General features: G+C 42.4%; 1 protein-coding gene across 1 annotated transcript in view; it reads right to left on the reverse strand.

Annotated features, from left to right (window-relative positions):
* MSH3 (mutS homolog 3) overlaps nt 1-22770 on the reverse strand; it is a gene marked incomplete at its 5' end in the record, with an annotated part of 126222 nt that overhangs the window by 47707 nt on the left and 55745 nt on the right. Inside the window, 4 exons of the mRNA XM_080925262.1 lie at nt 2307-2475; nt 3083-3270; nt 9521-9653; nt 22220-22329. Of these exons, the coding sequence (XP_080781388.1) occupies nt 2307-2475; nt 3083-3270; nt 9521-9653; nt 22220-22329 (600 nt within the window). The remainder of the gene's footprint in view (nt 1-2306; nt 2476-3082; nt 3271-9520; nt 9654-22219; nt 22330-22770) is intronic.

Here is a 22770-nt window from a genome sequence, read left to right on the forward strand (position 1 = left end):
CCTGCATCCTTTCTGTCAGCATCACATGGAGCCCATTTCCCTTCTCCCTAACTTTCTTATTTCCCTTAACAACTGTAAATGCTTTTTATTTAGAAGACTTAAAAGAGAGATAGACATATCTCTCTTGAGAAAGACACAGAGAAACCACCAATCTGACAGGCTCATGGGTAAAGGGAAGGCTTTCATTATCGATAGGGGACAATGAACGGCCAGAGGCCTGTGGGGAGGTGCAAAGCAGCCATGGCTACATTTCTGGAGCAGAGGACAGGGCAGAGAGAAGAGCAGAGGAGAGGAACATCCCCTGGTTATAAAAAAAAAAGCTGGTAGCTGCAGGGTTGGGGAGGGAATCCTGAGAACTGGGCCAGCCTGGAAATTTAGGGTGGGGTGGAGTAGGATACTACATAGGTACGTGTCTACAAGGGAAGTGGCTCTTCTTGGTAGACAGAGAGGCATTTCACGTTCCTGTGGAACAATGAAAGAGAACTTTGACCTCTCTGCCAGGAGTCCTACAGCCCAGCTGAGCTAAGCCAAGGCTGTCACCATAGACAAGTCAGTGGCCTGCATTTTGAAGATGTCTGAGTCCTCCCCCCCCCCCCTTTGGACCTAACAAATACAAAACATTTATCTGGATAAGCTACGTGCTTTGAAGAAACAAATTTTTCATAAAGATTATTCTTAGTCTTTGATGGCTTTTCCTTTATGAATAGTAATACTGTCAATGCTACATCAAATCTAATTATCACCCATATCCATATTTGGTTAAGGTTAAGATAGTTCAGTGCTGTTATAAAAATGACCACCACAGAAGTAAGCTATGTAAAATTACATAACATTCTTTCATGACTTTATTGCAGACCAGGCAACACATAAGGCTTAGCATGCTAATGAATATGTAAAACCCAGGAGAAGAGGAAAAAGAATGTTAGTTACCAGGACACTAGCTTGGTCATCTGGTCCATTTATCTGTCCATTCTTAGTAACAAGACTCATATTCTGTACGGTCTATGTCAACAAAGGTATTAACAAAGGCCACATATACGGAACTATATAGACAGAGAACTGGAGGGCATAAAATCACATTAAGCAGGAGTTTTTCTCCCTCCCTCGGGGATAACACTAGAAAGAATAGTGTGATGAACAGGTATGCCCATGAATTTCATGTATATGTCACTCCCAATATTCGCACAATGCAGGAGCTCTCCATGGTCATGTGACATGTGAGTGCTTAAACTGGCATTTAATTCAGCTTCCCACCACGACCTGTGAGAGCTAGTCTTCTACAACATATTGTTAGGCACTGTATTAAAACAATTTCGACCACTTGAATTTCACCCATGACCCAGAATAGCATTTAGGTCACAGGAATCTGCCCAAGTCATAAGCACATGGTAGAAACCAAAGATACAATTAGTCAATGTCTGTATAAATATTCAAAAATATTTTGTTCTGTTGTACAAAGCTCTTAGTGAAACAGGCTTTGTGAAATGTCTGCTGAGGTAACATTCTCAAAAGTTTAGCCAGAAGTTGGACGGGACAACTTAAGTCAACAGTTAAATCTGTTAAATATAAACTGTCTCAAGCATTTTGATAAGCACACTATTATTCATTCTCATTTCTCATCTCAAACAGCCATACAGTTGAGAATCTTCACTAAAATATACAAAGCAATGAGAATATGAAGACACAGATTTAAAATGCTGTGGTCCCAAAAGAGACTAAAACAAGCTCTTGGTCCATCTGAGGTTACTGTGCAGCACAATTGGGACTGTAAGTCCAAAGACAGGCACTTTCCACCTACATGTGCGGTAGCTGTTGATACACATGACAGGATATGAACTTTCTGCAAAAATGGGGCATAACTGTGTCACCATGGTATCACGGTTTGGTCAGAGAGGGAGCAGAAAGCCTTGCAGTTGTAGAAGCTGAACATAACAGGCAAGTTCTGGTTCCCAGGAAGTACAGTTTACTAGAAAACCAGATTTCTAAAGGTATTTTCTGCTCACCAGGAACAACCCTTAATCCTCCGGAACCTTATCCACAAAGGTCAACGACCTCGGCAAGGGCACATACTCCCGGGTCAACACGGACAGCCTGGGTCAGCTCAGGTCCCACCCCACTGACTGTTGTATAAAATCTGCTCGCTTTTCCACCTTGGCAGCTTCAACACCAATAAATTTTTCTGCCCATGGAGAGGTCTAGTTCTCTGCACCGTCGCTTATAACAACCTATCCACAGATCTTATTTAAATTATAAAATGGCTTTGCTACCAGGAGACTGATATAAAGTGAAAGTATGTTTGACATTACCTCTTGTCCTGATACAGTCACATATTGTAAAGAAGGAAGTTTTAATATTTTTCGCAATTCTTGTAAATGCATTTGGATGCTGTGAATGACTTCTTGAATTTCATCTTTCCTCTTTTTTATTAAAGGGAAGTCAGAGAGGTCTTTGAATAATTCAGTTTTATTGCCAACTCTAAAATATGAAAAATGCAGATACATATATTAAAGCATATTAATTAAACCAGTTATCAATTTTGTAGCATGATTAAATTCCAACAGACAGGAACTCAGGAAAATGTGGTTCTGACTCCAGCTCTGCCAGTGAATATTTATGGAAACATTCCTTAGCTTCTGAGCATTGACAAAGTCATTTTTATTTTATTCACAATTCACATGGTAAGACCAAGAAATAAAATCGTCATTTCATTTGCCTAGTCGGAAAATAACAAATGTAAACTCAGCTCCCTGTGATATACACCATAAAACTACCCCCTTAAAAGATCGACTGCAGCTTCTAAAGACAAGAACAATCAATCACTCCTGGTCCTCAAAACATGAGGACAAGGGACACCGGACACCAGCGTTTGAGTTAATAAACTGGTACTATCTCACTTTAGAGAAAGTGTCCTTTTATCATCTGATACCTGGGGAAGTACTTCATCTGTCCCAGATTGTCAACTACATGAGTTTAAACACCTATAAATGTTTTCAATGAGATATAATCAAGCAACGTCACACACAAATGGCAAGCAACACTGGGCAGAGGTCGCTGGTGGCAGGAAGTGGGACTCAGCACTTACTTGGCAGCTTGTTCATTCAGAACTTTTAAGTACTGTTCCACTGGACTGAGGAGCTCAGGAACTTCTAAGATGAGAGCTCGGAGTAAGTCTGACTGTACGTGGGAATTAACAGCGGGCATTAACGCTTGAAGCTCTGACTTCAGTTGACACAGGCTTCTGACGATTAAGAAGAACTCTTGGGTAGAGCACTAGAAACAAATATTTTTTATTTCAATAGCAAAAGGAGCGATATATGGTGGCTCACACCTGTGATCCCAACAGTCAGGAGGCTGGTGTGGGAGGGTCTCTGCAAGGTCAAGGTCAGTGTGAATAAAACAGAGTCCAGGCCTATAAACTAGGGTGCAGTAAAGAACCTCAGAAATAGCCACTCTGATTTCAGGAAATATTCAAATTTTCAAACGAGGGAAGGTTTTCTTATAGGTAAGATGTAACAAACATCCAGAAACATCTAGAAGCCCAAAGGGTGAAAATGCAGATTCCTTTTTCTGCACTCACTTTAATTTGGCTCTTTTAATTGGCTCACTGAGGACAGGTGGCCAGACTGGACTTTGGAGCACAGACTTCTGTGTGACTTAAGGAGAGAGGCAAGTCATGAGAGCTACTTTAGTAAAGGGAGAGAAGCTCTGCCAAGGGAGAAGTCTGGCTTTCCGTGGTTTCACTGGGCAGAGGAGTGTGAAGGAAAAGAATGTATTACAGGAAAGTCATTTACAAGGGAGAGGCTCTGGCTCGGAGGACGGCCAAAGGCTCCAGTCAACCTGTTCTGCTTCTATAAGGAGGCAGGCTTTGGAGAAGTCCAGAACATCCAGCTCCCATTTCCCGGAGGGGCTGGGTTGTCCACACTGGTGTCTCAAGTGACTCATCTTGGGGCCAGCCTAACAGTTGTGACACCCCCCCCACACACACACACACACCAAGTTTGATAACAATAAAACAAACTAACTTAGACTGCAAGGCAGTATTCGTCATTTACTCAAACGCCATGCTTATCAATAAGCACGTCACTCAAGACATAAAACAGACGCCTTTCTGCGCAGTCAGTAGGAGCACAGCCGTTTTGAAGACTAAATGGGTGTTAATGAGGTTCTTAGATCGTGGAGATACATCCTCCGGAAGCCAGGCTTCCAGGATGAACTTAACAGGACAGAAATTATTATGTTCTTTCCCCTGAGATATACGAAGGACAGGTCATTTGTGAAGTATTTGCCTCGGTCATTATCAGCCTCTAGTGCAGAAAAGTAGGAATAAAGTAGACCAACCTAACGACCAAATAAAAACCAACCAAGTTAAAAATTCCGATTGTACTTCCAATTCCCATCTGCGCCTGTGCTGACCCTGTGCCACACACAGCTCTCCTTACCCACTGAGTCCCAGGCGTGCTGACACACCTGAGAACACAGGTGAGACTTCTGCTTAAATCCCTGGACCAAAAGGGACCAGCCCAGAGCCCTCAGGACACCTGAACCAAGGAACAGCCAGGAACAGGGTCCTTCCTGTTTCTATCACAAAACAGTCTCAACAGAAGCTTGAAGTAATCCCATGCGTTCCATCAGAGCACCACGGACTAAGGCTGATCTTCAGTAACAACAAAAACAGAAAGCCCACATACACATGGAAACTAAACGATGCTCTACTCAATGACAACTTGGTCAAGGAAGAAATAAAGAAAGAAATCAAAGACTTTTTAGAATTTAAGGAAAATGAAGGTACAACATACCCAAACTTATGGGATACAATGAAAGCAGTACTAAAAGGAAAACTCATAGCTCTGAGTGCTTCCATAAAGAAACTAACAGCTTGACAGCACACCTGAAAGCTCTAGAACAAAAAGATGCAGATACACCCAAGAGGAGTAGATGGCAGGAAATAATCAAACTCAGGGCTGAAGTCAACGAAGTAGAAACAAAAAGAACTATACAAAGAATCAACAAAATCAGGGGCTGGTTCTTTGAGAAAATCAACAAGATCGATAAACCTTAGGCAGACTAACCAGAGGTTACAGAGAGAGTATCCAAATTAACAAAATCAGAAATGAAAAGGGAGACATAACAACAGAAACTGAGGAAATTCAAAAAATCACCAGATCCTACTACAAAAGCCTGTACCAAACAAAACTGGAAAATCTGGAGGAAATGAACAATTTTCTAGACAGATACCAGATACCAAAGTTAAATTAGAATCAGATAAACCATCTAAACAGTCCCATAACCCATTAAAAAAATAGAAGCAATCATTAAAAGTCTCCCAACCAAAAAAAGCCCAGGACCACATATATGGTTTTAGTACTGAATTCTATCAGAACTTCAAGAAGACCTAATACCAATACTCTCCAAATGATTCCACAAAATAGAAACAGAAGGAACACTACCCAATTCTTTCTATGAAGAGCGGCAATTACACTCATACCTAAACCACACAAAGACCCAACAAAGAAAGAGAACTTCAGACCAATTTCCCTTATGAATATTAATGCAGAAATACTCAATAAAATACCACAAACCAAATCCAAGAACACTTCAAAATGATCATTCACCATGATCAAGTAGCTTCATCCCAGGGAATGCAGGGATGGCTTAATATATGGAAATCCATCAACGTAATCCACTATGTAAACAAACTCAAAGGGGAAAAAAAAAGCCAGGGTGGGGAGGTGGGAGTGGGTGGGTGGGGGAGCATCGAAAGAGGGAATGGTGTAGGGGGTTTGCAGAGGGGAAACCGGGAAAGGGGATAAGTTTAAAATGTAAATAAATAAAATAAAAACTGTGGTGTGAGTACCTGGAAGCGGGTGGGCACAAGAAGAAACAAAGAAGAAAAGCTAATGAAGAGTGGGTATCTTTTGGTTAATGCAGCTATACTTCAAACAACAGGCCCCAAGCACAAGACCCAGCGCAGGCAGTGTCAGAGGCTATAGCCCGTGTGCAACAGGAGGCTTGACCTCAGTCCAGCCTAGCTGGGGAATCGCTCACACACAAGACTGTGCAAACTTTCTGCTCAACATTGGTAGAACATCCTTATCCTTAAGTGTATTTACCAAATTTAACACCTAATCTGGGTACCTGTCACCTAATTTTCTCAGATTTGATTCTGAAGTTTTAATATAAAAAGACATATTTATCTTTCCACATTAAGCCCCTTGGCATCTTCCATCATTATCACATTGAAAGCTCCTCTATGAGAAGGCGACAGCCGCAGGCCTAGGCTGCCCACCCCCATGTGTGAGCCGCACAGACTGCTAAGATCTACACCAGGAGGCCCCTCCCCATTGGTGCAGACAGCACAAGTTTGCAGGAAAGCAGCAAGAAGTAAAAACTAAACAGCCACAACCGTGCCTGGGAAACCAGCCACTGCTTTAAAAACCAAAACATAAACTAACGTGGTAACTGGCACGCAGATTATGTGATCAAGAGCCAGCTGCGACAGATGTGGTTTAAAGCACTCAGGCTCTATAACCTTGACTTGTCAACAATTAGCTTCAGCTCCTCCCTTTCGAAGGCAATCACCAGCCCCCCTGCAGTGACATACTCAAGTGGGACCAAGGACCAGATCCCAAGTGAGTCACAGGTTCTTTTAGTAAAATACAATCTGAAATTCCGAACTAGAAGCACTGCACATAGACCACTTTTCAAACGACTGCAATTGTAATTTCTTCTAGAGCTTGGGAAATTTATGAGATGCATAAACCTTATCGAGGCAAACATCAAAGTCACCTTTAAAGAGAGGCAGTGAGGCAGCCTAGAATCACCACAGCTTGGCAAGACAATGTCACCTCCATGCCATGGACACTCTGACCTTGCTCTTTTGATTAATGGCACAAACAAATCTGCTCTGCTCTATTTTCTCTTGAGAAAAAGAAACATCAATAAAGAAAAGAAGAAAAGAAACACCTCTCACTAACGTCTGTCAATAAATGTTTTCAAATAGAGAAGGCACGGTGCCTGGATCAGCTGACTGGTGAAGAGAAGCAGCACTACTGCCAGGCACTGGCCACTGATACGAAAGAACACACCGTTTGTAGCTCTGCAGCACGGAAGAGCCAAGCCCAGAATTCCATGCATCAGCATGGCTCCCATCACTGCCAGCAAAGCACGACACAGCTCACGGCGCTACAACGTATTCTACGACACAATCCACTCATCCGCTTCTTCCACAGGGCATTGCCAAATCTGCTTTCTATTCTGTTTCTAATTTAACCTAAGACAGGGAGCAATTCTGTAAGTCCTCTTGGGTACCACAGAATCCTCAAAAGCAGTACGTGTCATTCTGATAAAATTTCCCAGAAACATGTTAAAAAGTAAACACTAATGAAAATTAGTCACATTAAAATTTGGGCACATAAAAACTGTTCTACTATGAATTAAGTATATAATAAAATTTAATTTATCAAAAAGCAAAATATAAATAAAGTTTGCTTGTGAAGAGTGAACCAAAAGAAAAATCACAAAAGCATTTAAAAATCCACATAAAACTGGGAGTATTCAAAAGACCAGCGACTAAAACACACTCAGGAATGGTAGATTTAAGCACAAATTCTGTCATGTGTTAGTAAGTTACTAGTTCTCTATGAAGGTTTGAATGAAAATGGCCCCATACCCAGGGGACTAAGCAGATCCTAGTGGCCCACCCTGTTTCCCGAGGACACCCTCAGTGCGCCTTCTACCATCTCCACTCCCAATACCTAGATCATAGTGTCCACCCCAGCAGGATCTCAAAAGCATCCCCTACAAGACAAGCCACTGCTGACACACTCCTAAGAACCAGAGAGAGCAACAGAAACTAAGGAACAAAACACACACCCAACAAAGACAAGCAGATAACAACACCTAAACTTACAACGACCCCAAACCCAGATGTGTGGACGACAGAATAAAACACAGTAACAGCCAGGACCAAGTTTTACTAAAGCACAGCAGCCCTACTACAGTGGCCCTGAGAAATGCAATGCAGCTGAAATGTAAGAGGACAGCTTCAAAGCAGCCTGAATATGTTAGAGGTCCTAAAAGAGGCAACAAGTAAGTCAATCCACTGAAGAGACCTGTGAAAACACAAACAGGGGATGGAAAGGAAAATGAAAGTACAGTTCAGGACTTGTAAGTGGAAACAGACTCCTTAATGAAAACCCAAACTGAGGGACAACTGAAACGAAGGCACTCCCACAGGAACCTCAGAGGAAGCCCCACTGACAGAACACAGGAGATGGAAGAGTCTAAGGTGGGAAGACAACAAGAAATGGATTCCTTGGTTAAAGAAACTTTAAGTTAAAAACCATCCAGGCACAAAACATCCAGGAAATCTGGGGCAGTATAAATAAAATGCAAAAAGTCTATAAATAATAGGAACAGAGAAAGGAAAAAAAAAAGAAAACAGCTCAAAGGCACAAAAAATATTTTCAATAAAATCATAGAAGAAAATTTCCCAGTATAAAGACAATGCTAATCAAGGCGCAAAAAGCAGACAGAGCATCAAGTAGCCTGGAGCAGAAAATAAAGCCCTCTTAACATCCAATAATCAAAACAGTAAACATACAGAACAACGATAATATTAAAAGATTCAAGGGAAGAAGACACGTAACACCTGACTGTCAATGTAGCCTCTAGAGCAGAAGGGCCTGGACAGATGTGAAAACTCAGAGATATTTCAGACACCAGCCCAGACTGCTAAACTAACCAAAAACCTTCAACTACAATAGATGGAGAAGAAAGACATTCCATGATAAAACCAAATTTAAGCAGTATCTATTTATAAATCAGGCCCTACAGAAGACACTAGAAGATAAACTCCAAATAAAGAGGCTAGCCACATCCAAGAAACACCAGGAATGAATACTATAAAACCAGCAAATCGAAAGGGTGGAATGCCCCTCCACACAACACAAAAGACGGGGTGCTCCAACACACAACACAACAACAGGTGTCAACACTGCTCACTGATAACTCTCAGCATGGATGGTCTCAATTCTGCCAACAAAAAGACACAGACTAACAGAAAGGATTCAAACACAGGATCCAGCTTCTGCTGCATCCAAGAAATACATGTTAGGGTCAAGGATGGACACCATCTCAGGGTAAAGGATTAAAAAGGATTTTCACTTTGTTTAGGTCAAAGATGACTAAAAAGAATTAAAAACTTAAGGCTTCTCTTTTTCAAAGTTGCAGATCAAAGTATGTTTCTCATTTTGACAATGGTCTGCACTTGGCTGATATAGCACAGCATCTTGTATTTTAGCAGAAGTACTTCGGTACATGTTGCTGTAGTCTCAAGAAGTGAGAAAGCTTTTTGTGACTTCAAATACTGGCATGCAAACAACCTAAGCTGTACAATTAAAATGTCTGTGACTACAGCTGTTTTCTCATGCTACTTATAAGAACTAGTGAGAACCATGTGGTTTTCCTTCTTATATAAGGAACACTGTGAGACTCAGGAAGTTTGATTTTCACCACTCACCTTCTTGTGATAAATGCTACACAATCCTCTCTCGACATCCGGTAATTTACGTAGAAGGTTTCCAATCTGCTCAAAGACACTGGATTCTGAATGGAGGACATCAGATACAGCATCGAGTCGGACATTTATGTCCCTGTGAGAACGGAGTAATAGCAATGTGCAGATGTTAGGAATTCAGAGTATAGACAATGCCACTTCAATGCCTAGAACTATGCCACAGTCACTCTGAGAAGCCAAGGAATCCATTCTTCCCTGCCTCCTCCTATCATTTGGTTCAACACACAGGTACCATACAAGGGGAGTCACTAGCAAAGTAGGATGGAGAACAGCTCATGAGGCAATACACAGAGTATATTTCCCTGCCTCTGAGGGGGTCCATGCAGGTGTCAGACAAAGAACCAAGCCCTGCAAAGAGTTAAGAATGAAAACCCAGTACAGACCAACTTCATCAATCTGGGAGTCTAATGCCAGACTGTTCATTGCCAGCATACGTAAAACCCAGTACAATTCAATTTGGGAAAAGGTTTCCAGGCAACAATCAGTCTGACCAATTAAATTCCAGGTACACAATAAAGCTGAAGGTATGGTTATATATGAACTCTTTCACAAAGTATATGTGACCATGAGGGCAGGTTCTACAGCTAAAAGGCCCTAAAATCTAGTTCTGTCTCTGACTGACAGCAGAGAGGTCACAGGCTGTGAAGTACATGTGGCATCTCCCCTAAGGATGGGTAACAGTCTAGGGAGGAAAGAGTCTGGGATAGTCATCCTGAGGAATTTGGGTGAAGTCTGCCTCTATAGCAAAAGGTAGGTGAGGTCTACTTCTATAACAAAAAGCTGAGAAAATCTGCCTCCACAGATGCAAAGAGGTTACTAGGTTGCTAACAAGATCCACTCTCATCTTCCTGAATGGAATGCAGGTATTTGATTTCATCTCCTCCACTGGGAGACACCTCTGTGTCCTCTTCACATTCCTGGTCTTCAGTGCTTCTCTGTGAGCGCAAGGACCACTGTGCCCCCAGCAAGTCTCCTCTGAGATCTGACATGATCGTGTACTCAAGTTTGACTCAGTGAAGTGAGGACAGGAATGGTACCTGTCACCTCTATGTCCTGGCTGATGAAAACAAGTTATACATGTCTTCCTGTGAAACCTTTCACACTAGTCTCTGTCTTTGCTCAAAGCACCACCGTAAGCCATATGACTCCATCTGCCTGGAGTTATAAGGAGAGGAGAATATGCCCCATGTCCACATCTGCTACCAAACGAAGTTCTCAAGTAGTTAAAGCACTGAGACTTGGGGTGTGTTTGCTATAATAGCTTGTGTTACCATGGCTCATGGGCCTACCGTGAGCAGGAAGATGATGCGGTTGTGGTGGTAGCGCTGATGAATGAAGCATGTGTTGGCAAAAATAGAGCCTAATCAGAGACTGAGGAGTAGCAACAGACGTGTGAAGACTGTGCTGTCAGAAGACATAGGAGACTGGGGTTGCAGGACTTTATCAATGGTGACATACCCTACGTGAAGTCACTTGGGAAGATGTGTGAAGACCTTGTCAATATAAAATGGAGACCTGACTGGCTAAATGTACCCTCAGTGAACTGTGGTCCACCAACTCCCTATAGATCAAAGGCCTGCAATGGCTATATATAAAGACCATAGTGATACTGAAGACACTGGCAAGTGCACATGTCTGATGGACACAGGCCCTCAGTCTAATTTAAATGAACAAACCAGTAGAGAAAAGAAGGAAATGTTTTAGTGATACAAAGGCGTCAGACATGAAATAAACAGGGTGTGGGACTAGAACCAGATGGTTCAGTGTTTAAGCTGTTGATTGTGCAGAAGATCTGGGTTCTCTTTCCAGCACCCATATGCTGGTTCACAGCCAGTCGTAACTTCTGTCCCACATGGGGATTTCTGTGACCACCAAGGGCAGCAATGTTGATCCACATGAGGCCAGAACCAAGTCCAGTTCACTACAACTCAATAACCAGTATTGGTTCAAACTTTGCGAGTCTGACATCAGGTAGCTTATTTTAGGTATGTTTAAGAACAGCACAATTTGGGAAAAAAATTCCTGGTGATAATTAACTCAACTCTTGTGTACAATAAAAATGAAGGCATGACTACATCAAAGTTCTTTGTAAAGTGCATGTGTCCTCTTTCATAAAGATGGGTTCTATAGACTGACTACACGTGACATCTTAAGGATCTGTAAAGGGATCTGGTGTGGTCTCAGTCATAGAAATAGTACAAAGATCACCAGGCTACAAACCATCTCTGCTCCTGTTTGTAAAGTACATGAGACATCTCCCATAAAGGTGGGCTCTTTACACTGAGAAAAAAATGCTCAAGATAAGGGTGTGGAGAGGACGACTGAGATAAACATAGGACCTGGCCGAGCCATAGCCCAGAGGCTCCCACCCACATCCACTCCCAGCCTTCTGGGTGGAAAACAGGTTATACAAGAGACAGTCCTACAGGGTTAGCATTCCTGGTTTCCCTAGCACTTTTCTGTGAGCACAGGACCTCTGTCCCCACACAGTCTTAGGGGATCTGATGCTTTTTATTTTATCTTCACAGGCACCAGGCAGCAAAACACACACACACACACACACACACACACACACACACACACACACACACATACACACACACACCCCAAATCTAATGGCAATACTAAGGCTGCGGGTTCCCGGTGGGTGAAGAGCGATGCTCTCATTGTCTTCCAGCCCACCCTGTAAAGCCACGCCTTCCCGAGCTGCAGTGCCTCCACAGTAAAGATCCCACAACTTGAGATCTCAGTGTATCATGGGATGCTCAATAAACAGTTGTTTGTTTCCATTCAACTTGCTTTCCAAGGCTACATATGTAAAAAATGAGCTGAGAGAAAGAAAGCCATTTCCATAGGACTGTTGTGATAAAATAGATCAGTGTTTTACTCTAACATTTGCCTAAAATGCTACACAAATATGAAGCTCTACTTCAGTAACTTGTGCCTCCAAAAATGAAAGGTGACAGCAACTGGATCAGATGAGGTTGGTGCTTCAGATGGCTGAGGACAGACTTTTTTTAAATATGCCATCTGTGAATATGTATGACACCCACATAGACATCTACTATCTCAAAATTAAGGGTCTTTCAATAGCAAATGACTTGAAAAAAATCCTAACTCAGCTTTATGAATTCTATCAGGAAAAAATTAATAGACATAAGACCATAAATTCCTTCAAAGATTAAAAATATTACACTATACTGGCTTCAACCTGAAAAGCACAAAGCAAGCAGCTTTTGGTCTAGCCTAATGTCATCGCAGGCATGATGCTCACTGTGAATCATTTTGGCATTAACGTCGAGCTCAGAGCTTAAGAATGTGAGGTCAGAGGAAAGTGACTCAAATCTTATCCAGGCTCCACCATTCATTACTTAGCCTCACCTTGGTTTTTCCAGGTATGCCTATGTGGGCAGGGAGACAATCAGGGGTATATGGCATTGCTTAGCACAAGTCTGTCTACACTGGGTAGCAATAATTCTATTTTTATCTTCTGTATACAGATTAAAATGCCAATGACAAAGAATGGCTTCCAGGATTTAAAAATAAAACAGTTCCCATAATCTGGAGGGTTTGAAGTTAAAAGGCCTTCCAAGAAATGATAATAAAGCAGTACCATCCTATTAGCCGTGAGAATCGTCCTATTAGCTCACTCAGTGAGGTGGGTAAGACTGACAACAGGAAGCAGCACTGTCAAAGGGGTGAGGAATGATAAAGATGTCTTAGCTTTCTTCACTGTCATCGTGATAAAACACCCTGACAAAGCAATATAGGGGAGACACTTATTTCACAGACTATTTCAGGTGACAGTCCAGCAGTGTGGGCAACTCAGGTGGCAGGAACTTGAAGCAGCTAGTCACATCTGCAGTCAAGAGCCAAGAGAGAGTAAGCTTCTGCCAAGCTCTCTTTCTCAAATCCAAACCTAGGGAATGTTTCACCCACAGTGGCTGGGTCCTCCCCACACCTTTTCCTAGGTGACTACAGATTATGTCAAGGTGTCAACTGAAACTAACTACAACAGATATTTCCCCAAGATGCCTCACATTAGTGACCCATCAGTTGTTCAAAATGAGACAACCTAAGCCAAGGAAAAGAAGGTGAACTGAAACTAACTACAACAGATATTTCCCCAAGATGCCTCACATTAGTGACCCATCAGTTGTTCAAAATGAGACAACCTAAGCCAAGGAAAAGAAGGTGCCTGAAGCATTTCATTGCAGATGGCAGAGAGCAGTGGACACGGGTCCTCTAAATGACTGATTACTCACTGTAACCATGGGCCAACGAACAGCTTGTGGTGTCACTGAACCCTTTCACACTTGGATGAGCTGGTTGATGTTAGTATCACTCAAAATAGTTCAGTCAACAGAGGTATTACTACTGATGGAGTTGGAACTTCCTGATTACTTCTTATGAAGATGCCCTTGGAATTTAAACACTGAATACTTGAGGAAAACGTAAGGTGCACACAGACTCACGGCTGGGCTATCTAGCTGTGTGGTTTTCATGAAAAGGTTTGCTTTAAGAGTGGATGACCAAAATTAGCCAACCAAATTTAGATACTAATATACTGGTCGTATGGTGTGACTAAGATGAGTATTTTGAGGAAAGTAAAAAGGCTGAGTGGTTAAAGACATTTGTTTCTTTTTCAGGACCTGGGTTTGATTCCCAGCACCCCCATGACTCACAATCATGTGCAACTTCAGTTGAAGATGGTCTGACATTCTCTTTGAGGGCACCAGGTACTCACTGTTGTCACACACACACACACACACACACACACACACACACACAATTCATATACTAAGTAAAATAAAAACAAAGTACCCTTCTACTAGAAAGAGTCCTTTTCTAAGACTGAAGTATTGCTACACTGACCAATCAAGCTCTGCCTTTCAAATACCACGCCCAGTTACCTAACAAACAATTATAGAGTGCTCAGAAGTACCAAATACACAAGGTGGGAGGTGTCAGGGCTCAACTGATCTTTGCAAACCTTGTCAATAATGAACTTACACTGTGTTATGCAAAGCAAAAGACAAAACCCTGTTTTAAAAATTAACAATATGATAAAATGGAATGATAACTGTGCTGTGACCCAGGTACAATGAAACACACAGAGATACATCTAGTTTGAAGCCCATTTTGGAAAAAAAATAGAATTATGACCCTTGTTTTTAACCTCTTCCCTCACACCCCCACCTCTCCCTCTCTGTCTCATTTGTGGTGGTGGTTGTTGTTTTTAAATAAACTTCCTCTCAGGGGTCAAAGGAGACTTCCTAGGGGCACACACCACTGTTCTAGAGGAAGAACTATACAGGACAAGGGGAAACGCCCTGGGAAGGCAGGAGTCATGACAGGGGCAGAGCAGCACTGTGGCCTAAGGGGAACACAGGCCACACAGCAGCTATGAAGTAAACTGAGAAACAAGGCTGCAGTCTGGACGGTGGCTGAGGACCAGGTAGGAGGCCACCTCACAGAGCCAGGCCAGCAACAGTGAGGGACATGAGAGCTGCTATGGGAGAGAGTCTCAATAAACAGTAGTTATTGTAAACACCCTTCTCCACGGTCTCCCTTCTTCCTTTGCTGCTGCAGTGAAGGCAGCCTTTTATGCTGGGACATCACGGTGGGTCTGCATCTCACAAGGACACTGAGCTTGGATAATCAAGCAGAGGACCCCTGGTTCCTGGTCCTGTGCAGGCCAGAGGGGATGGTTAATCCTCACGCATCAGTGGGCAGACATGAACTAAGGTCCCCCTAGGTCCACGCTTGTGAAGAGCAGTTGTCACTTTCCAAGCACCTTCAAAGGTCAGAGGGCAACAGCAGTCAGTCCCAGCTCCCAGGATGCAGCCAGCATGCCCCCTCCCTTCCGATGGAGAGGAGCTGATGGCTGGGATGAGTGAGCCCCGTGAGTACTGTTGGCACGGAGTGTGGGAAACCACAGAGAATTAATAAAGCCTCTGCTAATGTTAATTTAAGTAGTTCTAGGGAGTTAAAAGTAATACTTCTGTTAATATAAATTTAATAGTAAGTGAAAGGAAATATGTAATATTCTATTACCTCGTCATTTAAGCCAGGGCAATAAGCTAGAAACGCAGCCATTAATACTCCAGACATATGGGTTTCCAAAATAAGAGCCATTTAATTATTCAACAAAATTAACTACCACAAAAATGTAATCTCTGCTTTATGAAAATCGCAGGAAAATGTAGCCAAGGAGCTAATCCTAATGGTTTCCATTTCCCTAATTTTAATCATTTATTTATGCAACTTGAGTGCGCCATAAAGTCAGCATGTGTGATCCTCATTCCACTTTCTAACACTGACTTGAACTGTAAAAGCATTCTTCACTTTCTCTGCATACCGAGCCATTCCATGTCCAAGGCCTGCTGGGCGCTCAGGACATACTTATTCCTCTTCTTCCCTCACAGACAGGCAGACAAGGCTCAGGCCAGTCAGGTGTGAACACACACATTCCCGTCTTCCCCTCCCTCTGTCCTGAGGGCACTATCCAGGGTGACCTAGGAGCACACTCGGCATCTCCAGATCATTGTGAGGTCACAACTCCCCCACTCTAACTCGGAACAACCACATCGTTTTTACGCTTTGGAAAGACTTGGGTTTTCTATGTAATGAATGTACAAATGCATTACTTTCACCGCTAGAACCACTGAATGGAAGTCCTTTTGTTAGCAGCTGGCTACAATAACCAACATATTACTTTTAGTGATAACGATGAGGCACCGTGTGCGTAAACAGGAAGAACATGATTCTAAGCCTCCTAAATTCTCCGGACTTCCCTACATAGCTCAACCACTAAACAAGAACATTTTGCCCTCCCGTGCTGGCAACATGCATTCTGAAGAGGGCACTGTGCACCCCTCTGAGGTTCTCCTGAAGTCCCTCCTGCGGACGCTACACAAACAAAATGCAAGAAGTAGAATATCCAGAATGGACCTACACAGATTCCACATGGGACAGCCTGACCACCCAGCCTCTTCGCCATTCTACCGCTGTTGGGTGTGCATCTGTCCAAACAAGGAATCTGACAAGAGTTCCTCTCACACAGGCTTGGGTTTGATTCGTGCTTTCCCCTGATTATTGATGGTGGCACCGTTTTTAAATTTCTGTAATTTTTTTTTATTTTTGCAAAATAAAACAACAACAGGCAAAGTTTTCATTTTTTTTTCCTCATAAAGAACACATGTGTGTAGCTTAGGCTAGTCTCGAACTCATGATTCTCCTGCCTCTGCCTCCTTCAGCATATCCTACTAACATGCTCCACCACAACTGGCTGCTTACGTTAACCATCAGACTGAGCATGGGGACCCCAATGGAGGAGTTAGAGAAAGGACTGAAGGAGCTGAAGAGGTTTGCAACCCCATAGGAAGAACAGCAATATTAACCAACCTGATCCTCCAGAGCTCCCAGGGACTAAATCACCAAGCAGTGAGTACACATGGAGGGACCCATGGCTCCAGCTGAGTATGTAGCAGAGGATGGCAGTGTCTGCCACAAGGAGGAGAAGCCCTTGGTCCTGTTTCCCTAGTATAGGGGAATGCCAGAGTGCTGAGAGGGGGAGCATCCTCATAGAAGCTGGGGAGGGAATATGGAAGAGAGGGTTTGCAGAGGGGAAACTGGGAAAGGGGATAACATTTGAAATGTAAATACATAAACTATCCAAAAAAGGATAAAAAAACAAAATCACAAATGACCAAAACCAGCTAGTATGAAGAATAAACTGGCACAGCCATTTTGAAGATAAGTTGAGAGGTTTCTTAAAAATTAGGACTAAAACTCCCATGTGGCCCAACTGTGCCACAGTATGTCACGCCACACAGACACCAGTCCCACATGCACTGCTGCTGCTCACAACAGAAAGGAAGCATGAACAGACAAGGAAATGCAGTTCATGCATACAAGAGTTTGATTTCCCCAAAAAGAAAGTGAAACTGTAAAATTTGTAGGGAAATGGACAAAACTGGGGGAAAAGATACACTGAAGGAAGCAACCCAGGCTCAAGACAAACACAACATGCTCTTCCACCTTCCGTGTATTAGATACTGCTTAATGAGGACTGAGCAGCCCAGGAAACAGGAAACTGGAGGGAGTGGTGCTTAAAAAGAGGGAGAATGGGAAAACTGGAGAGGTGGAAAGTTTCAGCAGGTATTCTAGGGCTGCAGAAACAAGGGGAACATGGAGATGTCAACCCAAATGAAGCAGATGAAAAGAAAATATAGAAAAAAAGCCCATCTTATAATCCAAACAAAAACTCAAAAGATAGACTAAAGGGAGTTAACCTGCTCCTAGAAGCAGTGGGTAAAAGATAAAATCCCCAGTCTTAGTTGTGGTATATTTCAATTGGAACTAGTTAGAGAGGAGGCCAGGGGCCCCCAAAACAATTATAGCCTCTTGTCAGTACTCTTAATTACAGACCAGAATGAGGAAACAAACGAAAGACCTATTGCTGAGGACGCTGCATGTGTTGGTTACAAGACAGAGAGAAATCAAGCTGGACCCAGGCGGACACGAACTCCCTGTTAGAGAGCATTCAAAGTACTGGAAGGTACCATGCAGGAAGTATCTACCTGTGCAATAGAGGCATGGCTGTTAAGAGGTAACCAACGGCTGCTCTCAGTTGATCAGATCATGTCCACTCCTCAACAGAAACTCAAGCCTGGTATTTGTAAGTCCAGTTAATAATCTGTCTTACAGTTTCTACTGCTGTGGGACCAAAAGCAACCTGAGAAGGACTTATCCTTCATCAAGGAAGTTCAGAGCTTTTTCTTAAAGTAGGAACCGGAGGCAAGAACTCATGTAGAAGCCATGGAAGAATGCTGCTTACTGGCTTGCTCTCCATAGTTTGCTCAGCCTACTTTTTTACAGCTCCCAAGACCATCACCCCAGGACCACTCACAGTGAGCTAGGCTCTCCTACAGCAACCATCTGCCTTACAAACTTGGCTACAGGCCAATTTGGTAAGGGTATTTTCTTAATTGAATTCAAGTTGACATAAAAGTAGGCAGCACACGACAGGCCTGAGGAGGACACAGCACATAATACATCTGTTACTGACACATGAGCACATGTGAACCACCATGTGACCTATGTCCCCATTTCTACCTTCCTGGAAGTGATCAGTGCCCTATGCCAATAGTGCCCTTTCTGCTTTCTGTTTCATATTTTTACACTCCTATCTGAGCCCCTGAATCTAACAAGATATGACTATTATAAGACTTAAGTAAGTGATATCATTTCATACTTTTTGAGATTCATCCATATGGAAATACCTAGATTAGGTCATCCATCTTAAATGCTGATACTAGAACAGTGTATGCCTTTTAATTCCCTACCTTTGAGTTGCTTCTGAGTTTTTACTATAGTAACTACTACGGTTAGCGGTCTTCTGACAATGTTCATACAAGGAAGCACACTAATCCACTGTAAATAGCATTCCATCTAATCTTTGTAACATCATGAGGTAGGTATTGTAATTTTTATTTTACGGGGGAAGAAATAAAGTAAAGACAAGCCAACATTTCTAAAGTGACAAACTAAATAAGAAAATCAGGACTTCAGCTTTTAAGTCTTATTAACTGTGCTGTTAAGTGCTCACCTACACTTGGCTAGGTGGCTTTGGGTAAGAAGCCAGGCTCCATTTTCCTTATCTGTTAAAAAGGAGCAACTTACTCTGGAGATAGTTGGAACTTAATAGATAATCTGGACCAACCATGCAGCAAGTAAGCTGGGGCAAGCTTCCCACGCTCCACCATTTCCTTTCTCTTCTCTTGACCCTTCTGAGAATCTCAAAAAGCTGCTCCAAGAAGACTTTCCCTGATGGTGCAGACCACAGCACCACCTCCTCACTTTTCTTCTTTGGAAGAAAATCTTACACTTGGACCTCTGATTCTAGCCAAATACGTTCCTTTAATATATATATATATATATATTTATATATATATTATAATATATATATATTATAATATATGTATAAGTATATTATAATATGTATATAAATGTTTCTCTTTTACCTTAAAAATCCATCCAACATTTTGATAAATATCTCACCTAAACTGCTACAGCAAGGACAGTTTTCAAAGAAAAGATGGGTGGATGGTTTTCAGAGAACTGCACTAGAGATATAAAAGGGCAAGAATGTATACAATTCACAGAATTCTGTGGCTCCTTACAATACTTCAGATATTAAATCTGTGTGTAAAACGTTTAAATGACAGGTACCTCCAATCTATTTATGCCAAATGGAGGAAATATTTGAAATATAGAACCTACTTGTTATTGGTTGAGTTGTATGCACCCTCCAAAAGGGAGGAGAAAGAGACAGAAGGGAAAAGGTGGGGGACGAAGGAGGGAGAAAAAGAGAGAGATTGATCTTGAAATCTTAGCTCTTAGAGGTTTACATGGAACGGGGTTAGTGCAACTGTAAATAGTTGGGATGAGGTCATCTTATTGAAAAGGAATCAGGAGAAGATGCACACCAGCAGAACACCATTGACCATGAAGCAGTGACCTAGAGAAGGAAAAGGTGCCAGCAAACTGCCAGAAACTAGGAAGGAAGCCTGGGACTAACTTCTCCTAGACCTCAGAGAGTCTTCAGCTTCTAGCATAGAATTCCTGAGATAACACACTGACATGATTAAAACCGCCAAGGCCATGGTACTTTGTCTGAGGCATTCTATCGATCTGATAAATCATCTATAGCACCTGTGGTGGTTTGAGCAGGAATGGTCCCTGTGGACTCATGGTGTGAATGCTTGGCACTTGGAGAGTGGCACCATTAAGAGGTGTGACCCTGCTGGATGAAGTGTGGCCTTGTTGGAGTCACTTTGAGGCTGGACTTTGAGGCCTCAGAAGCTCAAGCCCAGCCAGCTGTGTTGCTTTCAATTGTGCTGCCAGTGGATCAAGATGTGCCACCATGTTTCCTGCCATGATAATTATGGACTAAACCCCTGAAACCGTAAGCCAGTCCCACTTAAATATTTTCCTTTATAAGAGCTCTCATAGTTATGGTGTCTCTTCACAACAATAAAATCCTAAAACACCAACTGTGGAGTTCAGATCCTCTTAGGATGATCTCAAATAGGTGCCAAATATTGCTGAAAAAGAAAGAACCCTCATGAGTTCAGAGGCTGAGGAGTGAGACCTTTCACATGCCGTTTGGAAGCACACAGAGCTCTACTTCCAGCCTGACTTTTCTACATAGTTTTCTACATAACTTCTCCCACAATGCCAACAAAGATTTGACAAGAATGCAAAATGCTGCCATGGTATGTTAAGGACAGTATTTTCATTCTCGGCTAAACAAATATTCTAATAAAAGGGAAAACAGTTTCCTCAGGCAAATTTTGTAAAGCTAAAGCAAAGAACAATATAAAGAAAAGCTGCCTTTCCTAAGGTTTCTCTAAAAATCCATTTTCCCAGAAAGGAGTTGTCCTCACAGGGCATGGCTTTACTTTCTCATCTTACTCTGGATCCTAAGATTTTTAAGTGGTATCAATAAAACAGACAAAGATTCTGTGTGCTATCAAAAAAGCTAATGAAATATATAATACATATTATGCAATATACTATTGAAATGAAAAAACCTTGCTAAAACCGTAATGTCCTAAGCTGAGACCTAAAGTATAGTCAGTTGACTATGTAGAAACTGAAGGGAAAAGAAAAAACATTCCAGCCAAACAAACCACCAAGTCCCAAGACCACAGATGAGGAACAACTTCTTGGTACCCAAGTAAGAGCCCAATAAATAAAAATACCCAGGAGACATTAACTGGAAACGTGCCATGGGCCAGGCACAGTTCTAAGTAGATGTTCCCACATCTGGCTTTGTATCCATCGTCTGGGGACCCTAAGAACTGCAGCTCCCCAGCCACAGTGCACATCACATCATCATCTGTGGGGTTAGACAGAATGATGAAGATCCCTGACCATTCCGATGTGCACATACACAAGATTTAATTCCTTCCACAAGAACCTTCATGCCTGATAACTGTTCTTCAGAAATACTTGGACGTCAGCAGTTAAACTGTCCCTGCTTCAGCTCAGGCCATCGAGACTTGTCCACGGTCTCGAGAGCTTCACCAGACAATGCTACGCAGTGCCCCTGTACAGCAAGGCTGACTGATCTCAGCATCATTAGGCTTTGAACTGCTACATTTAACTCTCTCCAGCTACCAGCTTCTGAGCCTTACCTTCAGCATCCTCCGCAGGAGACCCTGACAGTTCCTCTTCCTTCTCTCACTACTTCTTACATTGCTGCTGCTAAGCCAACTAGATAACCCAACAACGCCCACAACAATTACAGAGCCCTTTACCTCAACAATGCCCACAGCTAGATAACCCTCTACCCCAACAATGCCCACAGCTAGGTAACCCTCTACCCCAACAATGCCCACAGCCTCCCATCAGGCTTGATCTTGAATGGTGTGGGGGATAGGTTGGCTCTGTGTGCTATCAGACTGTCAGTTACAAAATGTAATTTGCTCCAATTGAAGACCGTGATCTGATTAGCCATAAACATAAGTTTTAAAGAAGCTAATATACTCTTAATTTTATAATTTTATATCCCCAGTTTAAACACACACACACACACACACACACACACACACACACACAAATTCCTTTTACCTTAATTTAAGCAATGGTTGGGTAACCCATTTTTTTAATTTCCTTTTCCCAAATGATGTTTTAGTGTGGTCTAAAACCCAAAGCAAACTTCCTCTGGTCTTCATATCAGTCTGAAAAAGATGAGGTAACAAGTTTTATTACTCAGACAATTATTTATTACAATACAGGACAGTACTGCATTTCTGTTGCTGTCTAGGTGCCCTAATCAGTCCATGTACCCTAACTTCTCAGTGTAGGGACGAACTAAGAGTTTTCTGCATGTCAGGCAACTGTTCCACCAATGAGCTCCATCCTCAGGCTTGATTTAAACATTGCACATGCCCAGATAACATGTTTCCCTACAAGTTGCTTATCTACCACGAGAAGAAAGAAAATATATACCCATGCACACAAGATAAAATGTCGATATATTCAATGTATACAAGAGAGACTCGTAGTTTTGGATAACTGTGAAGAAACTATCCTGAAGCCTCTGTTGAAAGAGAGGCCTCTGGTTGGCTGCAGAGGTAAACAGAGGACATTAGTATTTCTATGGGAACTCACACCCTGAC

This window comes from Micromys minutus, assembly GCF_963924665.1.
Source record: "Micromys minutus genome assembly, chromosome: 11".
NCBI lineage: Eukaryota > Metazoa > Chordata > Mammalia > Rodentia > Muridae > Micromys > Micromys minutus.